This window comes from Urtica dioica, chromosome 4 (genome assembly GCF_054948205.1).
Source record: "Urtica dioica subsp. dioica isolate 48M chromosome 4, U.dioica_male_clone48M_v1_H2, whole genome shotgun sequence".
Taxonomy (NCBI): domain Eukaryota; kingdom Viridiplantae; phylum Streptophyta; class Magnoliopsida; order Rosales; family Urticaceae; genus Urtica; species Urtica dioica.
This window is the reverse complement of record NC_142759.1, coordinates 15,284,037-15,305,853: the sequence shown is the minus strand read 5'-3', so window position 1 is coordinate 15,305,853 and position 21,817 is coordinate 15,284,037. Positions and strand designations below refer to the sequence as shown.

Below are 21,817 nucleotides of genomic sequence, written 5' to 3'. Positions count from 1 at the left end.
GAAATGAGGGAAACTTGAAAAAAAAAACGCTAAGTATAGATATGAAATGGGCGGGTAGTTAAAAAAATTTGAAATTTTCAGATTTTAAGACGCTCCTACAACGCTTATTCTAAGCGTTGTAGAAGCTCGCCGCGGCGAAGTGTATTTCTCGCCGCGGCGGGATGATTCTACAACGCTTAGAGTAAGCGTTGTAGGATCCTCGCCGCGGCGAAACCAAATTCTCGCTGCGGCGAGAGTTACCCAGAAACGTCTTGCCGCGGCGAAAATTTACCATCGCCGCGGCGAGGTAACCCTATATGTCCACGCCGCGGCAGTAGACAATTTCCACCGCGGTGACACCTTCCTACAACGCTTCTCTAAGCGTTGTAGAAGCCTCGCCGCGGCGAAATATGATTCCCGCCGCGGCGAGGAATACATTCGCCGCGGCGTAAAATGTATGTTGCCGCGGCGAGACTATATGTCTGAAAGATGGTGCTCTCGGTAAGATTCTCGCCGCGGCGACGACGTGTTCCCGCCGCGGCGCAGGACTTCTGCCGCGGCGGGATTTGTACCTCGCCGCGGCGTGACATTCTACAACGCTTTTGGAAGCGTTGTAGAATGTCTCGCCGCGGCGAAGTAGAAATTTCGCCGCGGCGAGTGACACGAGACTTGTAATATAAATTCTCATTTCTGGTCTTTTTCACTTTGAACTCTCTCATAACCTTACTCGAAAAAATTCTCATAACCTCATTCTAGAGCGTCCTCGTTTACTAGTCTCATCTACACATTCAAATCTTGTAAGTTCTTCTTTAACTTGTTCTAATTGTTGTTCTCTTGATAGTTTACTAATTAGAATGGTCAATTTTTTGTATAATTAGGGTTTTTCTATGAATATGAGAAAGTGGATGTGGGAGAATAGATTGAATGAGATATATCGGAAAGGTGTAGATGAGTTTTGTGATTTTGCTAGAGAGAACATGGTAGATTTGAAATCTATTCGTTGTCCTTGTATTAAATGTGGAAATCATAGACATTTTTCGATTGATGTCGTTCGGACCCATTTGTTTGCATATGGAATAATGACCTCGTATCAAAGATGGCTCTACCATGGTGAGGTTTTTCGTTCTACGGCAAATGAGGATGATGTTGAAGATGATATTAATGATATGTGCGGAATGATGAATGATTTGGAGGACGATTTTGTTGAGCGACCGGAATTGTTTGAGTCCATGATGAATGATGCGGAGACACCATTATATGAAGGGTGTACAAGCTATTCGAAGTTGTCATTTTTAGTTACATTATTTCATTTGAAGACGTCGGAGGGTTGGACTAACACTAGTTTTACTCTATTGTTGGAAACACTGAAAGAAGCATTTCCGAAAGACAATAAAGTACCTTTAAGTATGTATGAAGCAAAGAAGACTTTGGGTACATTAGGCATGAAGTACGAGAAATTCCATGCGTGCCCAAATGATTGTGTTTTATATAGACACTAGTATGAAGATCTAGATGAATGTCCGACGTGCAAAGAGTCACGGTGGAAGAAGGGTAAAATTCCATGTAACGACGTACATTTTCATCACTTGATTAGGAAATACATGTAGCTCATATTCATTATTTATTACTGATTTTCGTTAAATATATTTCAGTCGTTATGGTACATTCCTCCAATGCCGCGCTTTCGTCGAATGTTTAATAGTGTCAAACACGCGAAGAACATGGTTTGGCACTCCGAAAAGCGTATCAATGATGGTATGTTGAGACATCCTGCTAATGCTGCACAGTGGAAATCATTCGATTTAGAGTATAAGGATTTCAGTGTTGATACTCAAAATTTGCGCCTTGGTCTAGCTTCTGATGGAATGAACCCGTTCAGCATGATGAGCAGTAAATACAGTGTTTGGCCGGTTATACTTGTGAACTACAATCTCCCTCCAAAGCTATGTATGAAGAGAAAGTTCTTGATGTTAACGTTTTTGATTTCAGGACCGAATCAACCAGGAAATGATATTGATGTCTATTTGGCACCGTTGGTCGATGATTTGAAGATGTTATGGGAGAAAGGGATGGAAGTTAAAGACGCTTACCGTGGAGATTCGTTCAACTTAAGGGCAATGTTAATGTGGACTATTAACGATTTTCCGGCCTATGGAAACTTGTCAGGATACTCTGTGAAATGCTCGATTGGTTGTCCGATTTACATGAAAGACACATCTTCCATCCGTTTGAAGCATGGTAAGAAAACTGTTTTTCGGGGTCATAGAAGATTCTTACCAAGAGATCACTCGTATAGAAGATTGAAACAAGCGTTTGATGGAAATTCAGAAGAACGACCCCCTCCTAGAATTTTGTCTGGTGAAGATGTCTATGAGATGGTTAAAAACGTCAATGAAGTGCTTGGGAAAAGAAAACGGAGTGCTAGTACTAAAGAATCGTTCAAAGAGAATCCTTGGAAGAAGAAATCGATTTTCTACGACCTTCCTTATTGGAAGACACACTACGTCCGGCATTGTCTGGATGTTATGCACATCGAGAAAAATGTTTGCGAATCGCTTATTGGTACACTTCTTGATGATCCAAATAAATCGAAAGACGGAATACAATCTCGATTGGATCTCAAAGAGATGAATATAAGAAGCATTTTGCATCCCGAGGAGGGGGGTGGGAAAAAAACAAAATTACCACCGGCAAAGTACACTCTAGATCGAAAGGAGAAAAAGAAATTGTGTAACTGGTTTGCTTCTATTAAAGTCCCCGAAGGTCATTCGTCAAACTATAAGAGGTTCGTGTCTTTGAAAGATTTAAGACTTACTGGAATGAAGACGCACGACTGTCATGTGCTGCTACAACAAATGTTGCCTCTTGCTTTGCGAGGAATTGTGCCAAAAGATGTGAGGTTTGCAATATCAAAGATATGTGTATTCTTTAACTCGATTTGCTCGAAGGTCATCGATCCAACTCGATTGGATTTAATGCAGTCAGAATTGGTGAAAACTCTGTGCTTGCTCGAAAAGATCTTTCCACCTTCGTTTTTTGACATAATGATCCACTTAACCGTCCACTTGGTACGTGAAGTGAAATTAGGAGGGCCCGTGTTTTTACGGTGGATGTATCCAATCGAACGTTATATGAAAGTGTTGAAAAGCTACGTGAAGAACTACAATAGGCCGGAAGGAAGCATAGTTGAAAATTACATAGCAGAAGAGTCGGTTGAGTTTTGTTCTGAGTATTTAGCTAAAACAGACGAAATTGGGTTACCCAAGAATACCAATTTTGATTCAAAAGCTCTATCTAAAGGTATTTTTTTAACACTTTATTTGTTTATTTAAATTATATATGAACATTATTTTTAAGTATTTGTTTCATTATAGGTACTTATTCGATCGTCAACCGAAAAGAATGGGAGCAAGCAAGTCTCCATGTGCTACACAACGTTTCCGAGGTCAAGCCATTTGTGGATATTCATTTGAATGAGTTGAGAGTGAATAATCCAAAGAAGGGTAGAAATGAAAAATGGTTGCAAGAAGAGCACAACCGTTTGTTTCAAAACTGGCTTGGAGAACACATATTTATAGAGGCAGGACATTCATCTACGTTGAGTAAACTATCTGGCGGGCCGTCCTCAATGGTTACAAGGTACACTGCTTGGTCTGTTAATGGTTTTACATTTTACACAAGGGAACGAGACAACAAGCATCCCGTACAAAATAGCGGTGTTACATTGTTTGCTGAAGCTTTACATGTTTCGTCGGCAAAAGATAAGAATCCAAAACATGCTTTTATGAAGTATTACAGATACATTAAAGATATTTGGGAACTTGATTATTGCGGGTTGCGAGTCGCATTATTCAAGTGCAAATGGGCAGACAATAATCACGTTAAAGTTGATAATGAAGGAGTTACAATTGTCGACTTTAGACGGATTGGCTACGAGAATGATTCATTTATTTTGGCTTCGCAAGCAAGTCAAGTGTTTTATGTTTCGGATCCAGCAAATCCTGAGTTATCGTTAGTGGTTCATATGAAAGCGAGAAACGGTAACGAAGAAGAAGACGAAGACATGTCTAGCATTCCTCCGTTCACATCAGGATTACCGCCAATTGATCAAGAGGTGGATGATTTTAATGATGACGATGTTTCACATCTACTTCGTAAGGATATAGATCCTATTTTTGTTTGATATTGAACATTTAGATAATGTATTTTCATTTTGGATTTTATGTTATTCTCCTGTGGACAACTTTATTTTTCAATCAAAATTTCTCTATACAATGTCATTTACATTTCTCCAACATCGCCGCGGCTGAGTACAACTCTCGCTGTGGCAGGATAATCTCGCCGCGGCGAAATACAAATCCTGCCGCGGCGAGGGACCTTCTACAGCGCTTAAACAAGCGTTGTAGAAACCTCGCCGCGGCAACGTATATTCCATGCCGCGGCGAAGTCATTACGCCGCGGCGGGAATATCAACTCGCCGCGGCGAGACAAGTTCTTAAAAACCACAGACTCTTGGTATAAAAAAATCAAACTCTCGCCGCGGCGAAATACAAATCCTGCCGCGGCGAGGACCCTTCTACAACGCTTAAACAAGCGTTGTAGAAACCTCGCCGCGGCGACGTATATTCCATGCCGCGGCGAGGTCATTACGCCGCGGCGGGAATATCAACTCGCCGCGGCGAGGATATGTTCTCAAATATGAAAGCTCTCGGTAAGTTTCTCGCCGCGGCTATGTTGTATTTGCGCCGCGGCGACACGTTTTCGCCGCAGCGAGAATACTATGCCGCCGCGGCGAGATTATGTTTTCAAAAATGCATGCTCTCGGTAAGTTTCTCGCCGCGGCGACACGTATTCGCCGCAGCGAGAAGACTACGCCGCCGCGGCGAGATTATGTTTTAAAAAATGCATGCTCTCGGTAAGTTTCTCGCTGCGGCGATGTGTAAGTTTCGCCGCGGCGTGACATTCTACAACGCTTTTGGAAGCGTTGTAGAATGTCTCGCCGCGGCGAAGTAGAAATTTCGCCGCAGCGAAATTTCTACATCGCCGCGGCGAGATTAGAATAGAATCACCTCAGCCTACACATTTTTTTTTACTTTCTTTCCCATTTTAAACCTGGTTTTCAACAGAAAAATTATCATTCAAATAAAAAACCATCACACATTCAGATTTCACAATTTTTAAATATTAATCAAGTCTCAAACACACATTAACTAAAACACGAGTCTTAAACATAAACAAACCATGCGAGTCTTAATTTAAATTTAAAATGAAGCTTAAACAAACCAAACGAGTCTTAAATTTAAAATTTAAAGTTGGTGTTGTTGGTTTAGTCGTCATTCGGTGGTGGTGGTGGTGGTGAGTGCGCCGGATATTGAGGAGGTTCCATATGCGGTGGCCACTGTGGTGGTGGGTACGGATAATCGGAGTATTGAGGATATGGAGGAAATAACACCTGGTTCTCTTGGTTGATGTCCCACCGAGAGTAGAGATCGTTCAGTTGGTTGATGTGAGAGGCGCCATACTCCGCTTGTTGGTGCATGTACTGTTGCGTGTGTTGGAACCCGCCGACGAGATAGTTGGAGCATTGAGCTATGTAGTCGATGGTGGCGGGGTCGACTACCGGAGGTGCTGGTAAGAACAATCGAGGCTCGTTGACTGGTGGTCCCTCTTCCCCTTCCTCCTCCTCTTCCTCCGCTTCCTCCTCTTGTGGTTCCTCCCTAATCTTGTAGCGATCGATGATGTTATTCGTAATAGGCCCCATAGGACCCTTGATCGTATCCCTTTTCGAGCGTCCTACCCCGTATTTGTACAAAGGCCGGTAATGATCGACGGATATGGCAAACCGTGTCGTTCATTAGTATAGTCTAGACTCTTCATCCAATTGTAGATGAATCGACCGACGTTGATAGAATGACCTTTTATGATGCAGAACAACACCTGGATACGACCCTCGTCAAGAGTGGTGAAGTGCTTGATCGGATAGAGGGGAGCGCAAACAAAGTAAATCCAAGCTTTAGCAATCCTGGTGAGTTGGTCACGCTTGAGTACCCTTTTCCCTTTTTCAAGGACCCAATCCTCTCCTGGAATGCACAGCAACCTCGCCATCTCCTCGTGGCTGCAAGTTCTCAACCATTTCCGATAGCCTTCATTCTCGAAAGGCACATCTGGGGTCCCAAGCAAATCGTTGATCGCTTCGACGCTCACATCGACCGATCTACCTCGGACCGTCACAACATCTCCATTGTGATTTGGTAAGTTTGCGTAGAATTCGTACACGAAGTTTAAGTTCGTCTCGAACTCGGGAACGGCACAATACTTCACCCAGTCATGACCAAGAATACTGTTGCGGATTGACACTCCTATCTCGGTGTTAGAGCTCACATTGAATCCCCGCTCAGGGATCACACTGCGCGACGAGATTTTGTCGTAACGATCCTCCGCGGCCTTGCTGGTGAAGATACTCGTGTTATAATCTGCTTCAGGGGACGATTGACGAGCTCGCTTACTTTTACTTTTACTAGGACCTTTGGAAGTGCTCGGAGCCGTGGCGCCCGCCGGATTTTTTGTTCGAACCATTTTTCACCTTCACAAAGCATAATCATAAAAAATTCAATCTCGACATCTACAATCAACATAACCATTTTAAATACTAACAATGTCACAACAATCACAAATTCTATATCAATTCCAACTTCATTTAAACATAACAATATCAAATTCATAAACAATTCCATTCTAACACAAATTCTAACTCAAGTTCATTCTAACACAAATTCTAACTCTAATTCATTCTAACACAAATTCTAACACAAATTCTAACGTCTCAAATTCATTCTAACACAAATTCTAACTCAAATTCATTCTAACACAAATTCTAACTCAAATTCATTCATAATAAAATAAAAAAACCCTAATTTTGTTAAATCAATAACCACCTTAAATCAATAACCCTACTTTTGTTAAATCAATAATCACAACATGCAACTCGGGGAAATAACATGAAATCCATATTCAAAAACACGAAATCCATATCAACAACACGAAATTAAATCAATAACCACCTTAAAAAATTAGAAAATCATACCTTTAAAAAGAGAGTGAGAGGCGGTGAGAGAGAGAGAGGCGCGAGAGAGTTGGGCGGCGAGGACGTGGCGAGCGAGAATGGCGGCGAGGATGTGGCGAGCGAGAATGGCGGCGAGGACAAGGCGACGGCGAGAAATCGGGGCGGCGAGGACGTGGCGAGGGAATTTGGAAGAGAAAATGAAGACAGACTCGGCCGAAATAGTTTGTCTCGCGTTTGTATTTTGAGGAGAATGAGAAAAAAAACTGAAAACTGGTTTATATAGTGAAAACCTAAAGACCTCGCCGCGGCGAGAATATGTCTTCGCCGCGGCGAGAAGATCCTACAATGGATATTCTAACCGTTGTAGGATCCTCTCGCCGCGGCGGGAGTCCTTCATCGCCGCGGCGAGACAGTTTCATAAAAAACTGCTAGGCCACGGTATCCTTCTCGCCGCGGCGGAGTATATTTCCAGCCGCGGCGACATAATCTCGCCGCGGCGAGAGATGACCATCGCCGCGGCGACTCTATTGTACAACGCTTATAAAAAGCGTTGTAGAATTCTTCGCCGCGGCGAGGTTTAAATCGTGCCGCGGCGAGGTCCATCCTTCTACAACGCTTTGAACTTGCGTTGTAGAAAGTTTTCGCCACGGCGAAAATCACATGGTGCCGCGGCGACGGTTCTACAACGGATTGTGTTAACGTTGTGGGAAATCTGAAATTTAAGTTCTTCTACAACGCTTTACAAAAGCGTTGTAGAATCACCCAGATTCTACAACGCTTATCCATAAGCGTTGTAGAAACACCGAGATTCTACAACGCTTAGCCATAAGCGTTGTAGAAACACCGAGATTCTACAACGCTTAGCCATAAGCGTTGTAGAAACACTATGTTTCTACAACGCTTATGTTAAGCGTTGTAGAATCCCTAGTTTCTACAACGCTTATGTTAAGCGTTGTAGAAAGTGGGTTGTATAATCCAATATTTGTAGTAGTGACTGTGCCCACTCATCTTTCTTATTCGTCTCGGAGATTACGTTTCGGAAGACTAAGGTGTCATCCTCGAGTCCTTCATCAAGACGACGCAAGGAGTACGCGATTGGATTGGAGCGTTCTGTAGCTGAACCGAAAATCAATGTAAGTACTCGTTTACTCTTATATCGGTTGCTGGACTTATATGCTCTTATGAATTAAATTAATTAAACATAACTAGATCTTGTTAATTATAACCATAATTTAATTAGCTTATGATCAGCGTAATTAATTATTTTTCCGCATTAATATGGTTATATGGTGGAATAATCTCAAACGAGTCGCATCGGAGCGATCGTTCGTGTCCGATACGAGCCCGATCCACCAACAAGTGGTATCAGAGCGATTGTTCGTGTCTGATACCCACTTGATTCCCCAACATAAACAATATGATTTTTTTACCTCCACCGTAATATGTTATGCATCGAAAAAATATTTAGAGATAATAATCAAAGAAAAGAATACAAGTGTGGATACCATTATCCTTTTCTTTTAATGACCATCTTCTTTTGATATAGCAAATAAATTCATTTATATTTATTTTTCTTTGTAACATAAAGCACAAGCGTGTATCCACATCCTAAATTTCTTTCTTATCCTAAATTTATAGTTCTTCATATATTTTTCTCTAAACTTTTAAGCACTCTCAAACATAATAAAAAAAAAATATTATGAATAATTTGGCTCAAACTTTCTTCAGTGCTTACATTCCGCTTTGTTTTTAACTTTTCCTAGTGAAATAAAAAAAAACCTAGTAAATCTGAATTATTTTTACGTATAATCAACATTTATATAGCAGTATTCAACAAATATACACTAAGTCATTAAAATAATAAAATAAAATAAAAGTTTAAAAATTTTAAAATCAATATAGCAACGGTTTAAAATCAAATTTTAATTTCAAAATCAGTATAACATCGATTTTTTTCCATAAATTGGTATAACCAGCCATATATAATCGGTATTTTATAATACAGTTTGGTATACAGTCGATTTTTTTTTAACAAAGTTATATTTTTCTGTATACCAACAATATACCATCGATAGACCTTGACACTTAAAGTTAAATCGAATTTTACTGATATATGAAGTATCGACGTATATATCAACGAATATCTTTTAACAATTTCAATACCGACTACCAATGATACCGATGATATATCGACTATCGACGGATATATCGACAAAAATCCTATGACAAATACATATTATGTATATATCATTTAATAATATATATTACAATTATATTTTAAATAGTAAATATAATTTTAAACAACCCGAAATATATGTATGTCATCATCAAGTCCAAATTATGAAAATATGATTCAAATACTACATACATGACAAGAATACTGAAAAGTATATCGGATTTTCATATAAAGTGATATATATATATATATATATATATATATATATATATATATAGGTTTTAAAAAGTCCAAACTCCATATCACAAACAAAAAACAAAGATTCGATATAAATATATTATTAATAGTAAAATAATAATATAAAAAAAATCATTAATATCAAGAAGTAGAGAAAAATCAACAAAGGAAAACAACCAATAAGAAATTTATTTATAATATGAGAAATTGTCTCAACTACCACCATTTGATAAGTTTTTTTCAATTTCCTACCAAAAGCTTAATTTGGCCATAAATACTAATAAACCACTTGTACAAATACAAATTTACCTTCAACATGATGTCAACAATTGACATTTATTGTTGATATCTGTGAGTTTTGGGTTCTCTGTTTGTTGACATATATATCAACAATCTACATCTATTGTTGACATATATGTCAACAATTGACATAAATTGTTGACATCAATTGTTGAGGGCAAATTGTATCGAGAAATTGTCTCAACTACCACCATTTGATAAGTTTTTTCTTCCAATTTTCCACCAAAAGCTTAATTTGACCAAAAATACTACGAAGCCACTTGTACAAATACAATTTTACCCTCAACAATTGATGTCAACAATAGATGTCGATTGTTGACATATATGTCAACAAACAGAGAACTCAAAACTCACACATGTCAACAATAGATGTCAATTGTTGACATAGAGATGTCAATTGTTGACATCATGTTGATGGTAAAATTGTATTTGTACAAGTGGTTTACTAGTATTTTTGGCCAAATTAAGCTTTTGGTGAGAAATTGGAAAAAAAACTTATCAATGGTGTTAGTTGAGGCAATTTCTTGTACTTTCTTGTACAAGTGGTTTAGTAGTATTTTTGGCCAAATTAAGTTTTTGGCGGGAAATTGGAAAAAAAAACTTATCAAACGGGATAGTTGAGGCAATTTCTCTTATAATATTTGTTTGCATTATAAAACCGATTTTTTTTTCAATTATAATGTATGAATAATATAAAAATTAAAGTTAATAATATATAATATTTTATTGTAGAATAAATATAATTGCGTGTGGTTTATTAAAATTGCACTGATAGTGATGTTGCATTATTGTTATTTTTTTAATTAATATTAGTTGAAAATTAGGAAAATAGTCAATTTAAACGTTTGACATTGCTAAATAGCCAACGTTTGATAAATCTTAGGTAAATAGCCACTTTCATACGTAAATCTTATGTAAATAACCAACATTTGACATATGAAAGTAGCTTTTTACATAATATTTACGTCTGAAAGCGGTTATTTATACCTAAAATTTACCAGACGTTGGTTATTTAGCAATGTTAGACATTTAAATTGACTATTTTCCTAATGGACCCATTTTATTTTTTTTCAAAATGCACTATTGCTTAGTTGCATGGATATTGATGTATTAAGACTTAAGAGTATTAAATTGCATAAAAAAATAAAATAAAAACTGTAAAATAATAATGTGGTGTTGGGAAAGGATTGTTCTGCATCGTTTGTGAAACAAAGCATTTAACAAAGAAAACTCTATATAAATCTAAAAATATATATTTATGCTAAAAGCTACTGTTCCTTTGGTTTTGGGTTATTATATTAGATCATTTAAGTCCGATATAAGTTAAAAAAAAAGTTAAAATATTTTGACCGATATTTTGAGTATAAATTAGTATATAATTAAGAGATATCGGCAGTATTTTAAACCTAAATTGGAAATTAGAAATTTACTACGATATATCATTACACTATCATTTAAATGTAGACTTGAGGATAAAATTATGAGATTTGTAACTAAAATTATAGATAAGGATGGCACTTTTTGTTTTTTTTCATCAATTTCTTCAATTTTTAAATACTTCGCACTCATGGCTATTTTTTTCCCTAACTTCAGTTAATGTATATTTAAATTTTGATGGTAAATGTTTCACATGAGTTTACCAATTTTATCTTAAAAATTAAGATTCTGTGTAAAAAAAAATATGTAAGAATTTTTTTTTCTCTTTTACTAGAAATAAGAAAAAGAAATAAGAAAAGAAACCTATCTGCCATATCTCATAAAGCTCAGAGGTCACGATACAAATTTTGTGATCCGCATGAACGTTATTAGTTTTCACCTCTTTTAACTATATTTGCCATTTTAAAAAAAGAATTAATTCTTTTTTTACCCCCTGGACTCGTACCTCGATTTCATTTCACCCCTGGACTCGGAAATGTTGCATTGAGAATCTCTTAACTAATGACGTTATTACACGTTACCACTTCTGTCTAATTTTGGACGTTAAATGTCACGTTTTTTTTTCACGTGAGATTTAAAATATGTGCAATTATCAATATACCCTCGTTTTATTATTTTTATAATAATAAATTAAAAAAAAAAACTCTTGTGTATGCCCATCCTACAGACCTTCTCCGGCGCCGGAGCCTCCCAAGTGCCGCCGGAGCGTCTCTTCATCTCCTAGAAATCAGTGTCATTGACGGCGTCGATCCAGCTGTAGTCCCGCCTCAGCTTCGCCACCATTTCCTCAGCTCGCTTGCCGCCACACGCCGCCCTGCACGGCCGGCAGTAGGCCCTGTTCAGCATGCCCCGACTCGACATGGCCGCCATCGGCAAAGGCATCCACCCCAGCGGGAATTAAAATAGAAGATCACAACATAAAATTATTCACAACTCATTGATAGTTGATTTAGAATCAAGAATCAGTGCAGCTTCTCCTCCAAGGCAAGAGAAGCAAAAACAAACTCTATGCTCTCAACTGGTTCGTCATCTCTTTCTGAAAAAAAAAAAAAAAAAAAAAAAAAAACAAACAAACTGGTTCGTCATGGTTACCCAATGAGAAATTTCTTAAAGTGGGCTTAAAAATTGATTAAATATCAAGATTAGACCCTAACCTTTTCAAATATCTAGAAATGGACTTTTGGACCCAAAACGGACAAATATACCCCTTAAACATTTTGAATAAGCTTTCCCTCCTCCTATCTCACTCGACATCTCTCTCTCTCTCTCTTTCTCTCAACAAAAAAAATCAAAAAAATTCTGGTACGATTCAGTACGACCGTGTACGACGTGATACCATCTGGTACGAGTGAATACGATGGCGTACGATGGAAAAGGTTCGATCTCGGGCGGCGGTGGAGATCAGAAATTCCGAGCTTCAAAACCAAGTAAAAAGGTAAGTTTTCATGTAATTTCTTGTTAAACTTCATTGAAAATAGTTATAAGAGGGTTTAGGACTTAGTTATTCTCTGATTTGAGTTGATTTGAGGTGATTTGGGTCGGATTTAGTATATTAGGGTTTGAAATTAGGGCCAGTGTACGATGAGATTGATGCATCGTACGATGTCGTACGATGCTGTACGATGTCGTACGATGAAATTCATAGAGCTCTACGATGCGATACGATGGTGTACGATGGGTTTATGTTTTCTCAAAAAATTGTCGTACGATTCTGTACGATGTCGTACGATGCGGTACGATGCTATACGATGATTTTAAAAAAAAATTTAATTTCTTGTTTTACGATGATATACGATGTTGTACGATGCTATACGATGATTTTTTAAAAAAATTTAATTTCTTGTTTTACGATGATATACGATGCTGTACGATGCTATACGATGATTTTTTAAAAAAATTTAATTTCTTGTTTTACAATGATATACGATGATGTACGATGCTATACGATGATGTTTTAAAAAATTTTAATTTCTTGTTTCAAGATCCCCGTATGCGCGGCGCGCGACTGTCTCTGAGCGGCGCGCGGTCTCGGGAAATTGAATTGTGATTCTGATTTAATTTTGTTGTTTTTTTAGGACAATTTGAACTACATATACAACGTCTCATTCCCGGGGCGTATCACCTACGGTGGGACGGGGATCTTGAAGCTTGTACGGAGTAGATTCGATGAGCTCGGGATAAAAGAACGAATCCTCGGGACTCCGTTCGAGCAATTTTTTACGGAGAGCGAGCTTGGTTTCTCACCGGTGCTCGTACATACTCTCTTTCAGAAGAAGATCGAGGCGACGGTACGGGGGGAGATACATTTTGGTATTGGAGGCAAACGAGTACGATTTGGACGCCTCGAGTACGCACTCGTCTCGGGGATGACCTATGAAGACTGTAAAGGATAAACTTTTGAATCTCGCCATTTGTAATTTACGGTTAATAAATGAGCTTTCGTGTCTCACAAGTAAGTTCTTGAATGAATTATGGACGTTGAAGTTTAGAGAGTTAATTTAAATTATTTTAAGGTAATGGAAAATCTCGGAATAAATAAAGGGTTTATCGAGTTCGTCTCGAATAATAAATTATTTTCCGAGGAAATATGCCGAAATTTAATTTAAGTAATAAATTCTCAAGGATGAGAATTATTTCCGAGAAACCTTAAATATATTTAAATTAATCAAGAACGAACGAGGAAAGTCTCGGTTTGAATAACTTAATTAAAAGTTCAAGCGAGAACGGGTTTTAGTCACAAAATTTTGTGACAAGGACGTGATTGTAACGTTTTTGGAGCTATTTGAAAGAAAAGAGTAAAGAGAGGTTGTTTTAAGAGATACGTGTCACAAACCGGGTGGGCCACCTGTGCGTATGTGGCGCGATGAGGATCTGCCACGCGGTTGGTCTTATCCTCTCTCTTTCCTTCTCTATCGGCCACCTCACTCTCTCTTTCTCTTTCTCTTCTTTCTTCTTCTTTCTTTTTTCTTCTCACCCGCGCGAGCTCCAACACAACCAGAACAAAGAAAAAAAAATTCAATCGGCAACGACCACCCAAGCCTTTTCTCTCCGGCCGCTCAACCCCCCAGCACCACTCCTTCTCTATCTTCTTCTTCCTTGCTCGCGCTCGCCCAGCGCTCCGTCACCGAGCCGCGCGCGCGCCGTCCAGCTGAGACCGAGTGACCGCCGTGAAGCTTGAGCCGCCGCGAGCTATAGAGGACGCCGGTGAAGAGAAGAGTGAGCACCAAAGAGTTTGATTTCTCCCAAAAGCAAGGTGAAATCCCTTTTACCCAAATTGAATTTAAGAGTTAGGGTTTGGATAAATTAATTTGGGGGTTCCTATTTGTGAGCGTGGGTGATGGTTTTGAATTGGTTTCCGGGGTGATTTACGCTGGGTTTTGATGTTGATGATTGGAATTGATGAGATTTGGTTTCGGTGTTGGGTTATGGTTGTTTGCTTGGCCGTGTCATTGTTGGCTGTGTGACTTGATTTTGGCCGTGGGCCTTATCTTTGGCTGAGTAGTTTTGGCCGAGATTGTTTTGGTCTTGAAATTCTTATTTTGACCGTGTGTTTACTTTGGCCGTGAGTTTGGTCTTGGTTATGTGCTTTGGTTCACTAGTTAGGTTGATGAAATTTGAGCCTCGGGGAGTTATTTTGAGTTAATGCCCGGTTTGATTTTTGGTTGATTGTGAAATTGAGAAGTGATTTGGAAGTGGTTTTGAAGTTTGGTTCGTTTTTGAGTTTGGAATGGAATTTTATGACAAGTTTTGATTTCGGGTTCTAAGTCGAGTCGGGAATTGGATTTGTAAATTGACTCGGTGTTTATTTCTGAATTTCACAGCTCAGTCACAGATCGGATAGAATCGAGCGAGATCGGCGGAAACTGAGCGCGTCGAAGCCCAAGAGTAGTGAATTCAGAAAGAGATTTTAGAGCTCGATCTCACTCGTGAGTCGTTTATCGCTTTATAGCATTAGACTCGAGTTTTAATTTTGGATTTGAGATTGTATTCAGGGATTATTTATTTAAGAATGTTCGAGAATTTAAATTCTGGTTAATTAATTCAGAATTCTCGGTTTGTATGATTTTTCGGATTGTTCATTTAATTTATTTAAGACTCGTGAAATAATGATTTGGATTTTATTTCGTACTCGTTCTCTGGTACGAACTCGCATGAGTCTTGAATAAGTTTAAATTCCGAAATGCCGAGAAATAAGTGAATTAAATTCTCGAACCCCTGAATCGACTCGCAGTAAATCCCGATAACGAACCTTAAGCTCGTCAGCTTCTCTCGAATCATTGACTAATGAGATTTCAACTTCAGGTTTTAGATTCTCAACGCTTTAGGACGTGTAGAGTCTCGGGAAGTGTGAAAAGCAAGGAAACTTCGGAAGTCAACAAATTTCCAGACGATCTTTTCCGGGTAAGTGTGGAGACTTAAGTCAACTACATACCAAGGGAATAACCCTGTTTGTTTGTGCATTTATTTGCTAGTAAACAAGAGTATGTGAAAGCCCTAAAATGAATAAACATGAAAGTTAAGGCTTCGGCCACTCTTGCTTGAAAATTTAGTTCGGGTTTTGCCCGTAAGGTTCAAACGCTAACTTGAACCAACCACGATGTTATCTTGTTTTGTTAGATCCCCCTGCTAACCATAGTGGATAGGTTAGATCAAGGGTGACGGGAGAGCATAAGTCAAACTCTTGGATTCGAACCAAGGGTGGAAGTACCGGGAGTCACATCCCGAATCTTCTTTCTAAAGCACTTAACGAGCACGAAAGAGAAACATTAATTCCTTCGGGATTTATCCCGAGTTGCTCTCCTGTAGTAGTATGAGTGTGCACTCTGCGTGCTGTAGAGTACCTGAACCTTAATTGAACGGTTGTCGGTGGTACCCACAAGTCAATGACTTGTGTTTGTGGCAGACCAAGGTGGTCTGTATGGCGCTGAGTACTCAAAACTGGGGAGAACCCAATGGTAACGGGCAGTCGCCACGAGCGAACCCGATGGTAAAGGGTAGTCGCCTCGAGCGAACCCAACGATAACGGGCAGTCGCCATGAGCGAACCCGATGATAAAGGGCAGTCGCCTCGAGCGAACCCAACAATAACGGGCAGTCGCCACGAGCGAACCCGATGGTAAAGGGCAGTCGCCTCGAGCGAACCCAACGATAACGGACAGTCGCCACGAGCGAACCCGATGGTAATGGGCAGTCGCCTAGAGTGAACCCGATGGTAATGGGCAGTCGCCTAGAGTGAACCCATTCAGCAATGAGCAGTCGCCTCGAGTGAACTCATTGTCGTGCCAAGGCGGCACACATGCGCCGACGTCAGATGAAGATGGTACCACTAGTGGATCCCAGACAATCTTAAAACACCCAAGCCGCCGTAAGACTGTTGCTCGAGGTCTGAGGCTGGCTTATTGTCGTTGTGGAGATCGTAGCAGAAGAGGATGTACGATCTTGCAGAACCACAAGTAAATAGATAGAGTGTGATATCACGCATCAGTCATGCTCTATTGTTATGTTCTAGCGATATCTAGCAATCATTCTGCATTCTTGTATGCTTGTTTGCACATCACATGACATTAGTCGTTTTACTTTATAGATAGACTCCCACTTACTGAGTCAATCGACTCATAGTTTTATGACCCTTGGTAATGTAGATAAGGGAAAAGCTGGTAAGCGGGAAACGAGATTGAAGACCGAGACCGAGCGCGTATTGCCTTGACCCATGGGCTATGGGGTTTCTTAATCGGGGGTTAGTGTCTTCTGTTAAAACGTTCCGGAACATATTTGTATAGGAGTCGCTATAAGACTCTAAGTTATAAAAGCGAAAAATTTCCCCGAATTTTCGCAAACTATTTTATTATGTTTAATTTATGTGTTTATATTATGAGTTATGTACAGATTTGAGTTGATCAGTCGCGGTTCGTGGGCGAGCTATCGCTTGCGGGTCGTGACAAAGACGGTCCGACCAAAGCCGAACAAGACGAGCGAAACAACGATCGCTTGATCACGGATCACTTGAACGGCGTTGCCGGAAGCAAGTTGAGCGCGTTGATCAACGCGTTCACCATATGTCGAAGCCCTGACGATGCGTTCAAGCTCGGGCTGCTCGTATTCGTCTATGGGTATCTTCTGGGGCAGCCGGCCAACAAAGTCATCGAAGAAAGGTGGCAAAAATTTCTATACATCGTTCAAGACCTCCCCTTCTTCTTCAAGATGCCTTGGGGAAATTTGAGTTGGGCAGAGACGTATTCCAGCCTCTCGGTGAACCTATGGCGTTATCACGAGACGCTGCAAAAGAAGTTGAAGGACAAGCCGGATGTGGCACAGAAAGATGCCAAGTAGACATTGACGGGTAATCTCCATACCCTTCATTACTGGGCGTACGAGGCTATCCCAGAGATCGGGATGAGGTTCGGGTCGAACCAGGGGATTCGTGTGCCCAGGATGCACTCGTGGTCTAGTAATGTGCTCATAATGGGCAAAGACATCGAGGCGGTCTTGAATAAAAAAACGGTAACTTTTTATTATTTATCGTTTATTAATGTATTTTACATTATTTTGGAATATTGGTAATGTTTATTAATGTATTGTAGGTGGGTGTTCTTCAAATGCTGAGACCAAGGGCACCAGAGAAAGAAATGTTCACTCTCCTCGAGACACAGACGAGCAAATGTCTGTATCCCATAGACGTCGAGGGAGAAGATGCGACAGAGCCGCGAGACATCGAAGAAGAAATAGATCGAGTCGCGACTGTTGCAGAAGATGCCATCGTCGGAGACTCCGACGACGAACACGTGTCAGACACTCCACGTGTTCGTCTTGCTAGTCCGACCACTCCCGCAATGGGATCGAGGCCCACAGCGACCTCTCGCGCCGACATTCCCGAGCCCTTTGTCATAACACGGGAAATGTGGGAAGAAATGCGAGCTTCCCAAGAACAACTGCGAGCATCTCAAGAACAACTGCTAGCATCCCAAAAACAAATGATTCAGTCACAAGGGATAGTCTTACGTTCTCTTTGCACGACCGGCCGTAGAGTTGAGCGCATGAGTGTTAGACAGGTTAGATTTTGTGACAAGTTTAAATCAATTTAACGTTTTAGAGTTGAGTTTAAATTTAATTTAACGTTCAAAGTTGAGTTTAAATTTAATTTAACGTTTTAGAGTTAAGTTTAAATATAATTTAACGTTTTAAAGTCGAGTTTAAATTTAATTTAACGTTTTAAAGTGGAGTTTAAATTTAATTTAACGTTTTAGAGTTAAGTTTAAATATAATTTAACGTTTTAAAGTCGAGTTTAAATTTAATTCAACGTTTTAAAATTGAGTTTAAATTTAATTTAACGTTTTAGAGTTAAGTTTAAATATAATTTAACGTTTTAGAGTTAAGTTTAAATATAATTTAACGTTTTAAAGTTGAGTTTAAAATTTAGAGTTGAGTTTAAATTTTATTTTAACGTTTTAGAGTTAAGTTTGAATTTTTGTGACAAGTTTAAATTTTGTGACATATTTTATTACTTTGACTTTCAGCTTTCTATGTGGAAGAGGCTGAACATTTTGTTCGAGGACGCAACGGGCTTGCCTGGGGGTGAAATTCCCATGACCCAAGCTGATGGTCGTAAACGCCGGACCCCTCCTCCTCCTCCTCCTCCGGTGGCTAGTCAAAAGCCGGCGTCTCCATCGCATGAGGCAGAGCCGTCTTCTACGCATCGCGAGTCATTGAAGAAGTCAGAGTCGTCTTCTACGCATCGCGAGTCATCGAAGAAGTCAGAGCCGTCTTCTACGCATCGCGAGTCATCGAAGAAGTCGAAGAAGCCGTCTTCAACGCATCGCGAGTCGTCGAAGCGATCGGAGATCAGGCCGGTGACTTCTCCCAGGTTGTCGACGTCTTCGTCGAGTCCTCGTAGAGAAGACATTTCGGATAAGCTACGCCCGCTCACAACTCCTCTAAGGAAAAGACAGAAGGCACAGCTTACTCCGGCACGTCCAGATCGGCAAGTGCGACAGAAGACGTCGCGTTGGGCCGAATTCACTGATCCGACGAGGCTCAAGTATTTGGAAAAGCCGATCCCCAAGTTCAAGCCGTTGAAGGACGCGAAGCAAAAAGAGTTTGATAATTTCGTTAAGTGGGTGCGGACAAAAAAGTGGGACGGCAAGTTCATGGAGTCTGTTCGACTGAAGACGTGCGACGGAGACACGAATTTCTTCGACACGATATTGACAGAAACCAGATGGCTACATGATTCGGTACGTTATTATATAATTTCACTTTCCCTATCAATTTAAAATAACGCTATATGTTTGTAATGTCTCAGCATATTGATGATTCACATGATTCGGGCTCGCCAACGAGCTCTCGACGGATATCGGCAAGACGTCCGAATCATGGATTGTCGGTGGGTCCAACACGTGTACGGCCGATTCAGAACGGAAGAAGCGAACATCAAGAAGGCCATCGAGCTGGGAGCAGAGCCCGAACCCGTGGACTGGGACATGAGGGCAACCATTAGCCCGATGACTGGGTATAGGGACACCGATATTTTGCCTTGGGATGGTGCTCGCGAGATCCTGTTCGTCGTGAACTTCCAGAACTTTCATTGGTTCACATTTCGGATCGACATCGAGGCCTGGACCATTACCGTCCTCGACTGCCAAAAGGATCTCATGCAGTCGTCGAACAATCAAAAGGACTTCACTGAGCTGATGGAGGTACGTAAAATGTGTAGCGACTCGAAGTTTTAAGGTTAATCTTGTAAATTAAGTTAATCAAAGGACGAGAAAATTATGTAAATTAATTTTCTAAGTAGTATTTCCAGTATTTTGGATTTGAAATATATTAAGGTAAGGAGAAATCTCGGAATAAAATAAAGGATTTATCGAGTTCGTCGTGAATGATAAATTATTTTCCGATGAGATATTCCGGAATTTAATTTAAGAAAATAAATTCTTAAGGACGAGAATTATTTCCGAGAAACCTTGAGTATATTTGAGTTATTTGAGAACGAATGAAAATTTTCTTAGTTTTGAAGCTTTTAATTAAAGGTTCGATTGGTTACGGTTGAAGTCACAAAATTTTGTGACAAGGATATGGTTGTCATGTTTTCTGGAGTTAATTGAAATAAAAAGCTTGAGTCGGGGTCAATTTGATAGCGGTGGAATTAGGAAGGATTTAATTGCAAAATTCGAAGAATTCTCTACACTCTTCTTTTCTTTTCTTTCTTCTTCTTCTTCTATTCTTTTCTTCTTCTTGCCTTTCCTTCTCTCGTGCGTTACCTGCAAAGAGAAACAGAAAAAAAAAACAACAAAACCGACATCAAGGACATCATCGTCACCGCCACAACCCTCACCACCACCGTCATCTTCTTCACCTTCCTCTCTTCTTCTTTAGTCTTCGCGCGCCATCAAGCCACCGAGCCATCACCGCGTGCGCCCGCCGTGGCCGAGAGAAATCGCCGCGAGCCACCAAGGACCGCCGCCGAGGAAAAGACACCGGGAAAGAGAAAGTGAGTGCCGAGGAAGCTGAATCTCACGAAAAGTGGGTAGGAAAATTCAAACCCGAATTGATTTGAGATCTAGGGTTCATACGTGTATTTGGGGATTTTGTTTATCTTGAGGAATTTCGAGAAAATTATTGGTATTGAAGGATTGTTGAGCTTGTTGTGATGTTTAGTATTCGAAATTGTGGATTAAATACTGGGTTTGGAATTTTTCTCTTGGATTTTTGGCCGAAATCTAGGGTTTGTTCATCAAATTTAGGGATTTTGATTTGTGACTGTGATATGTTGATTCTGAAAACTGTTATGAGGATTATTGGTTTGAATTGTGGTTGGGTTCGTGTTTATTACGGGTTTTTGGACGAGTTTGGTGTTAATTTGAGCTTGGCCATGTGTTTGGTTCCTTGGCCGTGTGGAATTGTTGGCTTTGACCGTGTGTTTTTTTTTATATATGAAAAGTTTGAGTATGGATAAGTGATGACTTGAGATAAGTTATTTACGGTTTTGAATTTGGAAAAGAAAAGAATGATACTTGTTTCGCTAGAATTATTTTCAGATTTCATTATGGAAATGAAATTAGACTCGTTCAAGAAATGCGAATTTTGGACTTTATAGTTAGAAATGTCTTTGGGTTATACGATTATTAAATCGTACGTTTGAGTTTGAGTATCGTGAATTATTCATAGGATTCTGATTCAGGATCGGTTTGATTTACCGTGATAGGACTCAAGACTGAAAGTCGTTTAGAGGTTCACGGAGTAAGTGAACGTCTGGATTCTCGATATTAGTAAACGTTCAAGTTCACAGGACGAGCGGACGTCTCATGGAAGAGCGATATAGACGCTTACTCTTGAGGTAGGTTATTATAACCCTTCTCTCCTGAATTTATGGTTTGGCCTCAAGTATATATTATTTTCGAAATGAAAATGTTTGTGAACGTGCCACGAGAACCTAGAACCGTTTTTAGAAAATGTGGCGGAACTTCAATTCGGTATATCCGATTATGAAGTTGAGAATATTTTCGATATTATACATATATCCCGTATTTACGAAAGGAAATGTTTCGTATATCCTGGACAAGCCGGTTTCACACACATGTTTACGGTGCGGAGAGTGCACCTTGCTCTGATCAGAGGACTGCCACGGG

The 21,817-nt window shown here is 39.8% G+C and overlaps 1 protein-coding gene and 1 long non-coding RNA gene across 2 annotated transcripts; both read left to right on the top strand.

Moving 5' to 3' along the window:
• Window positions 1-14,323: 14,323 nt before the first annotated feature.
• LOC149400776 (uncharacterized) lies at window positions 14,324-15,255 on the top strand. The gene is made up of 2 exons (XR_016296769.1): window positions 14,324-14,445; window positions 15,014-15,255. It is a non-coding gene; the product is annotated as an uncharacterized LOC149400776 (long non-coding RNA).
• A 2,329-nt stretch (window positions 15,256-17,584) lies between these two features.
• On the top strand, window positions 17,585-20,238 carry LOC149400775 (uncharacterized). Its single transcript, XM_089610506.1, has 4 exons — window positions 17,585-17,692; window positions 17,773-18,240; window positions 18,707-18,836; window positions 20,198-20,238. The coding sequence occupies exons 1-4, from the start codon at window positions 17,585-17,587 to the stop codon at window positions 20,236-20,238; spliced, it is 747 nt and encodes a 248-aa protein (XP_089466632.1).
• Window positions 20,239-21,817: the final 1,579 nt, after the last annotated feature.